The 15,464-nt window shown below is 62.0% G+C and overlaps 1 protein-coding gene across 1 annotated transcript; it reads right to left on the reverse strand.

The window, feature by feature from the left end:
- Window positions 1-5,274: 5,274 nt before the first annotated feature.
- On the reverse strand, window positions 5,275-14,196 carry TBX2 (T-box transcription factor 2). The gene is made up of 7 exons (XM_068530143.1): window positions 13,743-14,196; window positions 12,355-12,622; window positions 11,201-11,347; window positions 9,922-9,998; window positions 9,649-9,812; window positions 8,560-9,194; window positions 5,275-6,343 (listed from the first exon to the last, which is right to left on the reverse strand). Exons 1-7 carry the CDS (start codon window positions 14,138-14,140, stop codon window positions 5,891-5,893), a joined length of 2,142 nt encoding a protein of 713 aa, XP_068386244.1. The 5' UTR covers window positions 14,141-14,196; the 3' UTR covers window positions 5,275-5,890.
- Between the last annotated feature and the right edge of the window lie 1,268 nt (window positions 14,197-15,464).

Below are 15,464 nucleotides of genomic sequence, written 5' to 3' on the forward strand. Positions count from 1 at the left end.
TTTACTGGATGGCCTGGGGCACTTCACTTCACCTCCCTGAACCTCACTGCCATCGGCTGTGAAATGAGGATTCGCTGTCAACAGCCTGCCAGTGAGGGTTCAGTGAAAGCCCATACACAGAAGTGCTTTGAATGCCCCCAAAGCCTTCCACCAGCTAAGGAATTAGCCTGCTGGTATCCCAGGTCTGGGGGGGCACCCTTAAACATGGGTGCCTGAATGCCCTCCATCAGTATCCCCTTCTCTCTTTGGGAAGAAGTCACAGTCAGTGGGCAAACTGTGGTGCTGGGTGCCAAACCCACCCTCCACCAAGCTGTGCCTCTCCTGCAGTTTGTGTCAACGTGGAAGGGGGTTGCAGGGCTGGGGGGGGGGGGCGGCGACCACATCCCACGAGGAGTGGAGGCAGCTGGAGCCAGCCGGTTCCCTGAGGGTTTCAGGACCTGGAATGTGATTTCCTAATTGTGAATTCATTCTGGCCACCAGCCTTACCCCCAACCCCAGGAATCTCAGCAACAACAGCCTGGGTCTGTGGATAACCCCGCCTATCCTCCAGGCTTAGGTTCCTCAAACATTAAATGGAAGCAGAGTCCCAGCCTCTTATCTGAAGACGTTGAGACTGGGGGTCACTGGGAATTGGAGAGCGAGGTCACCTGGTCACTCACAGACCAATGCGATTTTACTCCAAACCACTTATCTTCAGGAGGAGGATTTGGCCCAGAGAAGAAAGTCACGTTGTCCAAGGTCACACAGCAAGACTCACAGCTTGACTTTATACCTGTCTCCCCAGCTTCCGCGGTAGATGGACATGTAGATAACTACTAAATTACCATGGGTTTGATTCTATCCTGTGTTATACATTGAAGGGGAAAGAGCTGGAGGCCTAGGGCAGGAAGGACACCCGGCTGGGGTCACACAACAAGCTGGTGACTGTGTCGCAGCTTTCTAGCTGTGTACCCTTAGTTAATAATAAGGGAGGTAATCTCTGAGAGTGCCAGAGCTCACCTGGGGACGTTAAGCGTCAGCTGGAATCAGCCTTCCAAACCTCGGCCCCGAATCAAACTGGCAATACGACATTGGGCCTCACACTCCCCTGTCCCCATTCAAACCTGACCCAGAACCTTGGTGGCTTTTAAACCCGAGGGAGAGATTCTCAGGCTGACCCCTGTGCCCTCTCCAGTCCCCACCGCTTCCCACTGGAACAACGCAGACCCGAAGCCTCCCCAGGGCTTCTGGCACCGGGGCCCACGGAGGCAGGACCCTGGGGAAGCAGCTCCGCAAGTCTCACCCCGGAGTGGCAGTGGGGGACCGGGGGCCCATCCTGCCCCTGAAGACAGGGGTGGGGGAGGAAGGCGCCTCAGTGCACCTCCCAGCGGGAGGCCCACTGGATCCCGCCCATCTCCCGGGAGCCGCCTCAACCTCCTATCCCCCCACCCCGCACCTTCGTGGGGGCCCCGCCGGGCAGAGCAGTTCGTCCGGCGCGCGACGGGTCCAAGCCCACAGCCCCGCTTCTGAGATGTCCGGAAGGCGGGAGTCAGGCGGCCTCCTGCCCGGAGAGGGATCGCAAGGGCCCTAGCCCGCCCGGCACACAGAAGGCGGCCGGTGGGTGTTTGCAGCTGGGGCTTCGCAGTTCGGGGAACTGGCCCGGCAGGGCGGCCCCGAGGAGAAAGGAAGCCCCCATCCCGAGCCTAGGGCAATCCAATCCCATCCTTGTGTCTGCAGCCGCTGTCCAGAGCTTCCTTTGGGCTCCACGGAGCGCCTCGGTCTCTTGGCTGGCTGCCTGTGCCCATCTCTGGGCCTGGATCTACGGTAGTCTGTGGCTCTGCCTCCGCGCCGCTCTTGCTGCGGCTCTCGGTCCACCCCAGCTCTAGCCCGGGGCGGGCTGTCCGGCTGCCGCCCGGCCCCTGTCCTAAAGCGCCATCTGGTGGGCATATGGGGAGTTGCCACGGTCCCCGGACAGGGCTCGCTCCAGGTCCGTTCCTGGCCGGGAGCTGCGGAAGGTACCAAAAGGAGGGGACTGGAGAAGAGAGGCGGCCGTCGGCTCTGGGAACCTGGTGCTTCGAGAATGAGTGAGAGGTGGGGTGAGCGGGTCCGCGCCTCCAGAGAGTCCAAAAGGAGCTCCAGGGGCAAATCAAAGTCCCCGGCGCGTTCGGACGGAGACAGGAACGTATTCAGTGAGGGTGACCAGGCTGCACTGCCAAGGGCCCTCCTGGGGGAGTTGCCCAGAGAGGACCCGGAGCTCAGGCTCCTTAACCTTTGCCCCTTAACCCGGGCGCTCACAGGTCTCCCCTCTGCTGCCCAGGCCCTAGAGCACGGAGCCCTTGGCCCCTCGACGGACCTTGTATGCCGGGCTGGTGCTACGGACTTTGGGGTCCAGGACGGCGAAGGAGACGACAGAGTGGGATTGGATGTGGGGTACTTCCCAAAGCAGAGAGGAAGGCAGGCTCAGAGTTTAAACCTCGGTTTCATCGAGACTCTGTCCCTTGAACCGTCCTATACCCGGGAAACGGGGGTTGGGGGGGGGGGTGGGCGGGGAGGGGCCTGCAGCCGGGGCTTTCACCTGTGGGTGTCATGGGGAGCACCAAGCTGAACACGCCCCTCTGTCTGCAAGGGGTGGCCTGCGTGGACGTTCGCGGTAAGCTGCGGAGGCGGGTCCCAGTTCTGCGCCCTTGGGGAGGACAGGGCGGGGCCACTGATGCTCAAGATTTTCCACGGCAGCATTTTTGGGGGGTGGGTTGGCGGGGGTGGGGGTAGGGGTAGGGGGATGACTCGAGGGCTCGGGAGACTCGGATTGGCAGAAGAGGAAACGAGGTCCCCTAGGTCTCGCACTCCTCGCTGCCCAGCCGCTAGGGGTCTCACGGAGCCCCCGACACCCAGACCCCTAGCCTCCAAACTCCCCTGTGAATCACACTCACAATCCCACGCCGACACGTACAATTCCCTCTCACACCCCGCAGTCCCAACGCACAGGGCCTCGCGGGGACACACCAGCTCAGCAAGCCCTCCACACTCGTCCGCCGGGGATTCTGCCGTCTAGGGCGCCTGGTGCCAGGCCCTGAAGGGTTAAGGAGGCCTTGGGACACCGGAGCGGCGGGACGCGGGGCGCCTGGGCTAACTGGCGACCCCGGGAACAATGAAAGCTGGGAGGCGGGTGGCTTAATTGGGCCAGGGAGCGGCCTGGCCTTTGTCTGGGACTCGACCGCGCGGTTCCCGCAGCCGAACTCAGGCTCGCAGCTGGGACCCAGCGCAGAGGCGCGAGGGAGACTCAGGGAGGGGACTGTGCGGCTGGGGGTCAGGGGGGAAGGGGGGACGACTCGCAAAGCTGCGCTCGGGGCCGGGGGCCTCTCGAGGCCTTGGAGTATCACTCCACCCCACCCGGGGCGCTGCAGCCACCACGCTGTGAGAACGCGGCCGCAAACTGGCCGCTCTGCCCGGCTTTGACAGCGACCCTCCTCCAGTTTCCCATCTGCCCGCGGGCCCGCCCGCGGCTCCGGGTCGGTGCTGCCCCCTGGTGTCAGCAGCTCGCTCCGCAGCCTCTTCCCAATTCTTCCTAGACGGGCTGACAGTGAGAAACCGGAAGAAACCAACGCGCCCCTCTTCGAATTTTAGAGGCGTTTTTAGCCCGAAGAGACCTCGAATAAACACACTGTACACAGAGGATTTTATTTGAGCTGAGAAAAGGGACTTTCTGCTCCACCTTGTTCCTGAACTGCCCGCCTTGCTGTCCTGCACGCCCGAAGGTCAGAGGCACGGAAGCCGGAGTGTCACCCTCCGAGAGTGGGACAGTGTTCTGGCCCTCCCACTGGTTCACTGGCTGAGCCCCTCGCCGAATTCAGCGTGACCTGTGGCCAGCTCCCTCCCTGGAAAAGGCAGACATGATTCTCTTCCTTGCAAATGTGTCGGCCCAAGAAGGTGTCCTGGGAGTTCGGAGGCCAATTCCACCTCCTCCTTCACCCTTCCTCCATCTCACCATCCTTGATGGCCCTGGTGAACAGGAAGCCAGAGCCTCTCGTCCCCCAAAGTACCCAAGTTGAGCAGCCAGCTGGGCCAGGGTGTTATGGATCTCCAAGGCTTAATGAGGGAGGAACTGGGTTTGAAAGAGTGACCGCCCGTCTCCCATCCCTTCCACTGCTAGGATTTGGGGCTGGTGACACCTGTTGGCTGGGTGAAGAAGAGAGAAGATGCCGCCTTCATGGGATAGGGGCAGGAGGCAGCTGTCCTTGCAGACGTGGGCCACGGGGAAGGAGGCCTAATGGAGAGTGACACAGTGGAGCTCCCTGAGAGATCACCATCTGAACCCATTACTATACAAGGGGAAAGTGAGGCAGGAAAAGAATGAGCCTAGTGACCCTCACTCCCCACGCCCCCAAGAGGGATTTAGATGATTTCCACCGGAGAACTTTCAGGCTAGACTGCCACTCTAGTCAACAACCCTGATACGGAGAGAACGTTTCTTTTTGAGGTTCAGGAGACAGAGAGATGGAAAAGGATTCTAGGGTCCGCGGTATATGGGGGACCATGGCCAAACCCCTCCTCCGAAGGGAAAGAGGGAGCAGGGAGCACCCATCTTATCAGCCCCACCTACCCAGAGGCTCTGAAAGGGGGTGCAATTCCACTGTGGTGCCCCGGACTGGGAGCGGGAGGCCGGGCGCGGAGTGGCGGACAGAGGCTGGCGGCCAGCAGAGGGAGCCCGGCCCCCGGCCTGGGACGCGGACGCGCTGGGAGCGCGGGGGCTCGGGGCGGCTCGGCGCCTCCCGGCCCAGCCCGCAGCCCGCGCCGGCGCCGCCCGGCCTCGCAGCTCAGCTCGCCGCCCAAGCCTTGCAGCCGCCCCCGGGGAGCAGCTGCCGCCAAGCCCGGGGCGCCCAACCTTCGGTCCCCGCCTCCAGTCCCACCTGACGCGCTTGCGGCGCCCCTGTCCCGCGCGACCCACAGAGCGCACTGCGCCGTTCACTTCGCATTGTAGCGTTTTATTGTTTTCTCGAGTTTTTGTCGTTTCGTCTCGCTCCAGAGCGAAAAGTGAAAACCTGAGGTGGAGCCCGCGGGCCGGAAGAGCAAAGCACGGGCGCAGGGGCCGAGGGGCTGGCGGCGTGGGAGTTCCTCCAGGGATCGGGGCCCTCTCCCGCAGCCAAGGACACCCCCCAGCCCTGTACAATATAGATGCTCATGTAAAATGAAAAAAAAAATTAAATGCTATGAGTTAATCTCTAAATATTATGTACACAGCAATGTACACTTTTGAATAAATTAATACCAATTTGCATATTCTGGGAACCTTAAAGCTTATTTACACAAATTACCATTTATTTCATAAATATCTTTTTTTTTTCCCCCTGGGGACTCAAGGCTGAAGTGCCACTCCCTCTGCTGACCCAGGGGTGGGAGGGGTGCCTGTCTGGGTGAAGAGGTGGAAGGACTAAAAGAACAGGTTCTCTCAGCTCAAGTCTACACTGACTTGAATCTTCACTGACCCCAGCACCCCTCACCCCAGATTCTCAAGCGGTCCCAGCCCGAGGCTAGGGGTTCTGGGGCTCCCCCGCCTGACCCCTGCACCTTCTGGCTCCCGAAGAGCCAGCCTCTGGCTGGGCCAGGGACGAGGCCTCCCCACAGCGCTGGAGGACCCGGAGAGGGCCCCGCCGATGACACCTTGACACGGGAGCAGGCTTGGACCAAATCCAGTGGCTCCAACGCGACTGCGTTCCTGGCAGCCGGATTCCTTCTGAAGCCCAGGGAAGTGTCCCAGGCCCTGGCTGGCTGATCGGGGCTTCATTCCAGCTGCTGCAGCCCGCTTTTTCTCCTTTATTTAAATAAATACCCATTCTGTGCTGTACATGTCCCAAGCAGCAGGGGCAGGCAGCTCAGGAGGCCTGCGCGGCAGCGGAGCAGCTGAGCGGCCCCCTCACTTGGGCGACTCCCTGCCGGGGGAGAGGGCTCGCTGGCTCTCCAGCCCACTCACCAGTCTCTGGATGCTCTGCAGTTCACTGGCTGCCTCTTTGGCTGAGCCGCTGGGCGACAGGGCCCCGCGGGGCGGGGCCCCCGCTTTGCGGAGAGCCAGCTCGGGCGGCGGGCTGGGCTCCCGGCTGTTGCCGCCTGCAGCCTTGGGGCCCTCGGCCGCCAGCCCAGTAGTGAGGAGGCTAGTGCTAGGTGGGATGGTGACTGGGATCTGGTAGGGGCTGAAGCGCAGGCGGGGCCGGGCACTGCCCAGAAAGGGACTCCGGGACAGGGAGCCTGCGGCAGCGGCGGCAGCAGCCGCAGCACTAGTGGCTGGCAAAGCGGAGGCCGCTGCGGCAGCAGCAGCCATGTAAGTGTAGGGGTAGGGGAAGAGGCCTCCGAAAGTGGGCATTGGGATTCCCTGGAAGAAACAGAACAAGACAAGGGTTAGGCATCCTGCCTGAGGTGTTTCTGCAGGTGATCTGGGCTCTGGGGGTGGTGCTACAACTGGAAATCCTTGCCCTACGGTTTTTAGGAATATGAGACCAGAGCTCACATGACTGTAATCCCAAAAAAGCACAGGTAGGCATGAGCCGGTATGCCTATGGCCAAACCCAGTTAGAAGGGGAGCTCGCTTCAGGTTATGATGCACAGACCTGGCGCCATCAAGCTCTGTGCCGGGTATTACAGTCCGAGTATGGGAAGGCCATTACAGGCAGCTGAACTAGCATGGGCCTTGAGGGAGGAAACAGGGCTGGCACAGGGCCAGGTGGCCAGCAGGCATCTTTGGCTGTGCTGGGAGGGAGGTTCTGCTCGCTTACAACAGTGTCCTCCCCAGCCTTTCTATCCGCAGGTGTCCCGCAGGGCTGGGGAAGCACAGGCGAGGGGTGGGGCGGGGGCCGGGGGTCTTTGTAAATTCTCCCTCTGCCTGCCCACCTGCTCAGGGGTCTCCTGCCTGGACCAGGAGAAGGATACAGATGCCAATCAGTATATAAACTGGCCTGAATACAAAGAACTCCTGGCGGCACCTAAGTGGCAGCTGAGGAAGGAATGCAAAGTCTTTGCCTGTGGAAAGCACAGTAGCTGGGAAACCCTGGACAAACACTGCCTGAGTCCCTGAGGCCCGGCTTTTGGATTATCTGACCTTTGAGATAATGTTCACTCCACAGAGTATGTGGGTATGGGGAGGAGGGCAGGAGCTGACTGGGCTGGGCTTCCGGGGAGCCTCAGGCCTGGCTCAGGCAGGGAGAAGGAAGAGAAGTAGCTTAGTCAGGAATGAGAAAATATCCTTCCTGAGAAGGTCAAGCCCTACTGAGCATTCAGACATGGTGTCTCAGAGGAAGGAGGGAGGCTTCAGATCTCCCAGGTTTTGGCTCTTCCTGATGGCCAGAGGTGAGCTATCCTGGCTTGAGAACGTAACCACTAGCAGTACACCAAGTGATGCCTCCTGAGTGCTGAGTACTCTTGCCCTGGCCTTGCACCTGTTGACCAGGCTGTGTCTAGAAGCCCTGACTTCCCTGTGACCTCTCTGATGCCCATGCTTATCACCAGAATTTGTCTCAGGAGGAGGCATCACATACACACCGACCCAAGGGTGCAGATTCAACCTCCAGGCCCTGAACTCCATTTTCTGGAGGATTCCTTGCCAGCTCAGATCCCCAGATATGTGATGTTAGTGCCTCAAACACTCACTCCACACACCCCTGACGCTGAGCTCTATTTAAAACTCATTTCAGAATCCCCTCCCCCACTTTAAAAATATTTGCTTCTGAACCAAAGGAGCCTTCTCAGATCTGAACTCCTATTTTCCTTCCCTTAAGATAAGATCTCACGGGTTCAATTTGCCAGAAACCTCAGAGGGAGGAAAATGAATGTAGAGATTCCAAATCTTTCCACAGGGAATATTCCACCCAAGCAACCAAAGAGGCCGCTCTCCCCATCAGATCTTCTTATTTTGCTGCTGGCCACAGTTTCATAAACTTTCCCCTGGGAGCTCAGAATTTCAACTTGGGCCTGGGGAACCGAGCCCCTCGTCTCTGAGACACGTGGCTGGGAGAGTTGGGAAACCCGGTGTGGGGGAAGGGAGAGCCCAGTCCTTTGTCAGGTCAGAGGACTTCCTGGAGGGTCTGAAAGGGGCCAGAGACATCTGGGAGGTGGGTCATTTGGGTGGTCAATTATCCAGAACATATTGCAAATTTTCCTACTCCTTTTGTCCAGCCACCTTAACCTTTCAGGGACTGACAGTGAGCCAGGGATCTTTGTTCCCAAGAAAAATGTCCTGAGGCAGGCCAGGCAAGTGGACTTACAGAAGCCCAGGGCAGCCAGAGCAGAAAGAGTCTAACGGGTGCCACTCTATGCTAGGGTTATAGGGAAGGAAATAGGCCCAGAGAGGGTCAGGGACTTGCCCAAGGTCACACAGGAGTCAGAAGCAGTGCCCTTGCAAACCCTGGACCTAACAATCCTAGTCTCCCTGAACCTAGGTGTGTTCCAGAGGGTCCACTGGGTCTCCCCAGGAGGGAGTCCTTGCCGGCTGGAAGCACTGGAGCGCCTATGGCATCCTCAAGCCCTACGCCTGCCTCCTCTGCCCACCTCAGTCCTCCTCCCTCCATCGTGCTGCCACCAGCTCACAGGCCTTACCTGAGATGCCAGCATGTGCTGGGAGAGGTGGAACGGGAAGGGCCCGGCGGTGCTTGCCGCGCTGGCCGCGGGACCCAGCCCGCCTGCGTCCAGCCCGGTGGCTGTCCCTGGCCCGCCGCCTCCTCCACTGCCGCCGCCTGCCACCGAGGCCAGTAGGTGGCCCATGCCCATGGCGGAGAAGGCGCCGGGGCCCATGGCGAACTGTCCCGGGTGCAGAAAGAGCGGCTGGCCGGCCCCCAGAGGCCCGAAGAACTGCTGCCCGTGCAGGTGGCCGGAGAAAGCCAAGCCCGGCAGGTGTCCGGCGCCCAGGGGGGACGCACTGTCTGTCTGCACCACCAGCGGCGCCAGGCCGGGCTCCTTGCTCTCGCCGGCCTCCTTGCGCCCCTCGTCCTTCCGCCGGGCTTCGGCGCGCTCCTTCTCTAGGCTCCGCAGGCCAAACAGGCCGTCCCCGCCGCTCTCGGCCGGCTCCTTGGCCCTCTCGGGGCTGCGCCGCTCCCGGGCGCGCTCGGGTTCGGTCAAGCGAGGGGGGCTGCCGCCGTCCAGGGCCAGGCTGCGGCCTAGCGCCTGCCCCGCGCGCTCCTCGCTCAGCCTCTCGGGCTCTGGGTCACTGTCCGCGGCGCACGACTTCTCCTCGGCTGCGGGGAGAGAGGACGCGCGGGGTTACGGCCCGGGAGAGACAGGCGCGAAGCCTCTCCTGGCGTCTGCGCCGGGCCGGAGAGACGTGCGAAAGCCTGCTCTCGGGCATGCCAAGTCGGAGGAGCTTCTAGATGCTCGTCGGGCTAAGGGCAGTTGTAGGTCACCTCATCCAAGACCCCTTATGTTCACTGGGAGAAGGTGAACCCGGTAGAGAAAACCTTACTGCCACAGAGTCACCCAGCGCCAGGGCCCTAACTCGGAGCCTAGCAGGATCTGCGGGCCACCTGGGACCGCCCTCACGGAGAGTCCTGAGTTAGAGGCCTCCCAGGCTCACTGCTGACGCTTCTCCCAGGCCTTAAGTTAGCCGGATGTTGAGCACCGAGCCACCTGGCGCCCGGTGGACACCCTCCCCTTCTCTTCCCGGTCCCCTTCTCTTCCCCGTCAGATCCGCACCTCTAGTCCGGTGCAGGCGCAGGGGACTAGGCGCTGTCCCCGGGGAGGGTGGCGGTTCCCGCGCGGGGGGAGGGTCGCAGGACGAGGCGTCCGACTCGGCACCGTCGCGCTCTGGCTTGCAGTGCTCCTCGTACAAGCGCAACGACGGCAGCGTTAGCTGCTTCCTGGGGATAAGCGGACGGAGCGGGTCAGAGCGCAGCGCAGTCGCCCACCGCCCCATTCCATGTCCTGTTCCCCCAGGCACCGCCGCAGGGCGGTCCCGTGCACCCTCACCTTTTCTCCCGCCGGCCATTCCCGGTGTCCCGGAAGCCCTTGGCAAACGGGTTGTTGTCGATCTTAAGCTGCGTGATCTGCGGGGACCGAGGGGGCGGCGCCAGGTCAGGATGCGGCTCTTCCAGCCTGGCCTGGGGCACCCGGAGGTCAGCGGCTGCCCGCCCAGAGGAGAGCCCGGGGAGTGCACACTTGGTACCCGCCCACCTGGGATAGGACGCTCCAAGCCACAAGGCAAGGTGAGGCCGGCGGGCGGGCCTCGAGGAAAGCGACCTCCAAAAAGTTTATTCGAGGCATAATCCCTCAACTTGCACACACAAGCCCAAAGCTGTGCGTCCAGAGTCAAAATCCGTCCAAGCGTGCACACAGGCCCACGAGGCCACTCAAGTTAAACTAACCCGGAACCTGAGCAGGGCGCAGACGGCAGAGCACACGCAGGTCAGCAGACACACACAAAGTCAACCACGCTCACGGGCCGCGCACATGCAAGTACACACAGGCAAAACAAGTGCCCAGGAAACCAAACGAATTCACACGCCTCCACACGAATCTAAGGCACTCCAAATGGTGCACGCATATCCGCGTGGGACAGACACATCGGTTCACAAGGACAGAAAAAACGACCGGCAGGACACTCAGACACTGTCGTTCACCCGAGAGTGGTGCACACGGGCACAGGCCTAGTGGGGTGGTGCTTTGCCTCTCTAGAGAGAGGGTGTAGAAAGGCAGCACGCAGAAAAGGCCCTTTCACTTGAAGGAAAAGTCTCTAAGCACCTCCCAAGGGGTCCCGGGCCTGGACTGACCCAGAGAAGGATGGCGGGGTGGGGGCTGTCACCTGTCCCGCCCTCTGGCTCCCCCAGGAGAGTGAAAACTGGGCCCCCTGTTCCTAGCGTTGGGTTCCTAGCAGCAGGAACGCCTGGGCAGATTGCCTCTGGCGCCCTCTTTTCATTTAAATTCCCATCCCTGAGCCAAGAAATAAACGAATAAAATGTAAAAATGTCAGCACGGCCCGGAGTCTCTGCTAATTGCTAAGTAAATATCCCCACCCCTACGAGCGCCCAGCTGCTCATGTGCCCGGGGGAGCTCGTGGGTACATGTCGCGGGCTTGCGAGAGAGCCTGGGGGATTTCGGTGGCTGCTGCGCTTACAGACGTGAGGCTTGGTGCTCAGGAGTGGGCCGTGAGGGCGCGGGGGGCTGCGGGCGGGTGTGAGTGGAGGGCTGGAGCCTGCACGTGGGGGAGGGCGTCGGTGCAGGGGCTGGGCCCGCCACCCGACCCGCGCACCTTGTCGTTCTGGTAGGCAGTGACCGCGATGAAGTCGGTCTCGGGGAACACGTAGGTACGGAAGGTGCTGTAGGGCAGCTTCAGGATGTCGTTGGCTCGCACGATGTGGAAGCGCGGTTGGTACTTGTGCATGGAGTTCAGGATGGTCTGCGGGGAGGGCGTGGGTCAGCCGACAGCCCCCCCCCCACAAGCCTGTGACCCGAGAATTTCTGTTCTCTGGGGACCCGACCTCTTTCCAGCTCTCTCTGTCTCTCTCAGGGTTTTGCCTTCTCCATTCCACCCCCCAGCCTTCCCCGTTTTCTCCTGTCTTCTCCGTTTCTTTTCGCTCCTATATTACTTTTTCTTTTATTTTTTCTCTCAATTTTCTTCATCACAGTTTCTCTCTCCGTTAAAAAAAAATTTACCCCAGTTGAAAACAGAAATAAAACAAAATAAACCCCCCTATAATGCCACTCTTAACCTCTCTTCCTGGGCTCACTGCTAAGCCCCTAGTAACCCCACGGAGAGAAGACTGGGACCTTCGAGGGCTCATCGACTGCCCTACCTCCGGACAGCAAGTCCCTTTTGCCCCATGAACTCCCCCCTCCCATTCGCCGGGGCCCTGGCTCAGGCAGAAACGGTGAGAACCCCAAACTCCCTCCTCCTGGTCGGGCAATCTGCCTGTGGGAGGAGGGAAAGGAGTCTCAGAAAAGGTATGGAGGGGGCTGTTTTAACTTTTAAATCTCCTCGTTTGGGGAGAGGGATGGGAACCCGGGTCTTGCTCACGGGGAAGGGTGAGGACAAGCTGAGGTCCTGGGCAGGGCTTCCAAGTTCAGAACCTAAAGACCAGCGGCTGCACGACCCAGTTCCGGCCGCACCTGCCTCCCGCTGGACTCTAGGAGGGGCTTTGGAAGGCCTGACGAGAGCTCAGGCTGTGAGCAGCCTGGAGCTTAGCGGCCCCCAACCCCACCATTCTCCAGGCTTGCAGAGCAGAGCCCTCTGGGCCCAGGCCCAGCCGGCACAGGCCACAGGGCAGTGACCTGGGCAGGGGCACCCTGCCGGTTCGGCAAGCACTCCCCTCTGGGGAATCCCGCGGTCTCCTCTCCTCCCCCCACTGCCTGCAGTGCCCGGTGCTCAGTCTCCGACCCCAATCTGCACATCCGCCCTGCACTCACGAAGCCGTGCTTGTCGGAGATGTTGTTGGTCAGCTTCAGCTTATGGAAGGCCACCGGCTTGGCCATCCACTGCTCTCCCGTGGCCGGGCTGTCCGGGTGGATGTACATCCGTTTGGGCATCTCGGGGTCGGCCTTGCCCGCCACCATCCAGCGCGAGTTATGGAATTTATACCGGCAATCATCAGCGGCCACGATGTCCATCAGCAGAATATATTTGGCCTTCTTGTCCAGGCCGCTGACTCGCACCTTGAAGGGAGGAAACATCCTCCTGCGAGAAAGGGAAAGATGGAGACGTCATGGGACCCGGCTCTCTGTCGGAGGACCCCTCCCCCCCCCACACACACCATTGCCTGGAGCTTCCCCACCTGTGTTCCTCTGTTGTCGCTGCTCTCCCCCTTATTACTGCCTGGGAGACACCACCTGCGGTTGTTATTCCTGGGAGACCCCATTTCTGCCTGTTAAGACCCTCTCCTATTTATAAGGCTTCCCATCGGCCCTATGCTCAGATCTAGTGACCCTCTTTCTCCCTCATCTGAGATGAAAGCTGAGCTTTCATGAAAGAAATCCAGGGCCTTTATAAATACACCCGCTTCTCTTGACTCTCCCTGAAATCCGTTCAGGGGATATATCCACTTGGGACCGAAGCTCTCATAAATAAATTCGGATGTTGTTTGTTTGGGGGAAGGAACTGGGTTACAGCGCCGAACAAGGACCCTGACCCTGAAGTTCGGGGGAAGAGGGTGAGCCTGAGGCCTGGATTCTCCGTATCTGAGTCAAAGGCTTGAGTGGTTGGGGACTGTAGTTTTCTTCCGGCCTTAAGGCCTAGGGCGGCGTGAGCGTCTGGAGGTCCTCGCTCCTCGGCGCGGACAAGGCTCCAGGCCGGGTCAGGCTGCAGCCGGGCCGGCTCGGGGCTCGCTGCCGAGAACGCAGCGACCGGCGGGAACCAGTGGGCCAGCCTGGGCCTAGCAGGGTGCGAGTCTCATTCTGGGCTCCAGGGTCGGAGGAGAGTGCGGGAGACGCTGCATCTGCCCGGAGCACCGAGCCAAACTCGGAGGCAGGAGAGCGAGGCCGCGGGGCTGAGGAGTTGCAGCCGAGACCGCTGGAGACCCGCCAGGGCCAAGCCGCGGGGCCTCCTCGGCTTTGGGACTCATAACGACTGGGGCTATTTTGCAGGAGCATATTTTCGTTTTCATTTGGGAGATTTCGATGCTTTGGTTTAAAAAAATTCGTTCGCTGCCAAATAAGAAAAGTCAACTTGGTTGTCTAATAAGCGTGGTGCGGGGGCCCGAGCGAGCAGGGAGCCGAGAGCGGCGGGCTCGGCGCTGGTGGGTGCTGTCGGGTGCCCCTCCCGCCCACCCGCGCGCCCTCCGGCCAGCCGGCCGCCCTACCTCCCGGACTTGGTGATGACCATCTCGGTGCCCAGCTTGTGGAACTGGTCCCACAGCTCCTTGGCCTCCAGCGTCACCTTGGGGTCGTCCTCCACCTCGTCCTCAGGCTCCAGGCTCTTAAGCGAGCGCAGATGCGCAGCGGGCGGATGCGGGCCCAGTGCCGAGACGTGCAGCCCCGCCTCGGCCGCCGCCGCTGCCGCCGCCGCCGCCGCCGCCGCCGCCCCCGCCAAGCCGGGGTCGGGCAGAGGCTTGGCCAGCGCGCCGGGCGGCAGTGCGAGTGCCGGGAAGAAGGAGGGCTGCGCCGCCGCCAGGAAGGCGGACATGGGGAAGTCGGCCGGCCGTGGCGCGTGAAACGGGTGGTAAGCCATGGCGCTGGCCGCCAGCGCCGGCTCTCTCATCGGGACATCCGGCCCAGGCGCCCGGGGGCCGGGGCCGGGGGCGCGCGGCTCGGACCCCCGGCCCGGGCGGCGGCGCACGCGGAGGAAGGGCGACCCAGGTGGCAAGCGCGGTGGCAGCTCCTCCCGGTTCCCCGTCCGGCGCACGGCGAGGGACGCGGGGCTCTGGGCGCGGGGGCGGCGGGGGCTCTGCGCGGGGCTGGGCTGGGCTGGGCTGGCCCGCTCCGGCGCCGGGGACCACGCGCGACTGGTTAGATCTTGTCGTGATCTCTGGAAAACTGTGACTATCTCACATGTCCTGCCCTGCTCGGATCCCCTGCGCTAACGAGCCAGGCCCCCCTTGATTGCTGATTTTACGCTTTTTGGACCAATTGTGGGTCTCCGGGGGCGGGGTTTTGACAGCTCAGGCCAAGCTCCGGCCGGGAGGGGGGGCCGGGGAGAAGGTGTCGGAAGCCTCAGCAGTAAGAAAACATGTCAACAGAATAAAATATTAACCAATGACGGGCCAGCGAGCCCCGAGACCCCTCCCCCTGCCCCGGCCCCCACCCCGTCGCCCGCGCCCGCGGCTGCCTGCGCCCGAACGGGAAAGCGCGGCGGGCCGACCCGACCTGCCGAAAGGGCCTGAGGCGGGGGGCGCCCGGGTCCCAGGGCTCTGGGGAAGGACCCCCCAGCCGCAGGCCGCCCCAAGTGCAAAGCATTGACACGGCCCAGAGAGGAGAGGGGGCGCCCTCCTTCTCCCGCGCCCGGCGGCCCGGCAGCTCTGGCCCGCGCCCCAGTTTGGCCTCCGACCCCGCTCCCGGCCGTGGCGCCGCCCGGGCCCCTGCACTCCGGAGGGAGGCTGCGGGTGCTGGAAAGAGAGGCCGGTGGGCGGGCGAGTCGGGAGGCGCTGGCTGCCGAGGTCCCGGAGCGGAACCCAGGTGGCGGGAGCTGGTGAGTGGAGCCGTTGCAGAGCCCTGGAGGGGCCGGCGTGGGCGGGAGCGGGACGCGGCCTTTCACTCGGGAAACGCGGGGACCCCTTAGCCTGAGCCTCCCCTCACAGGAAGACTCAGGAGGAACCGGGAGTTCCGGGAAAGCCCTGGACTCAGCCCAGTATCCGCCTGCGTCCCCGATCTAAGCAGAGCTCTCCCACTGCCGGGAGAGCGGGTCCTCGGGGCTGGGAAGGTGTGAGTGCACCTTCCGCCGAGCACAGGGCGGCAAGGCGCGGGCGGATCCAGCCCCCAGGTTCTTGACCCGCGACCCAACGAATTTTCGCCGCATCCGGTACCAAAGACACAAGTACCCCTCATTCTAAACACCGGCATCCTCTCTCCTCCACTTTCCTAGAATT

Source organism: Eschrichtius robustus, chromosome 20 (assembly GCF_028021215.1).
Source record: "Eschrichtius robustus isolate mEscRob2 chromosome 20, mEscRob2.pri, whole genome shotgun sequence".
Classification (NCBI taxonomy): Eukaryota; Metazoa; Chordata; class Mammalia; order Artiodactyla; family Eschrichtiidae; genus Eschrichtius; species Eschrichtius robustus.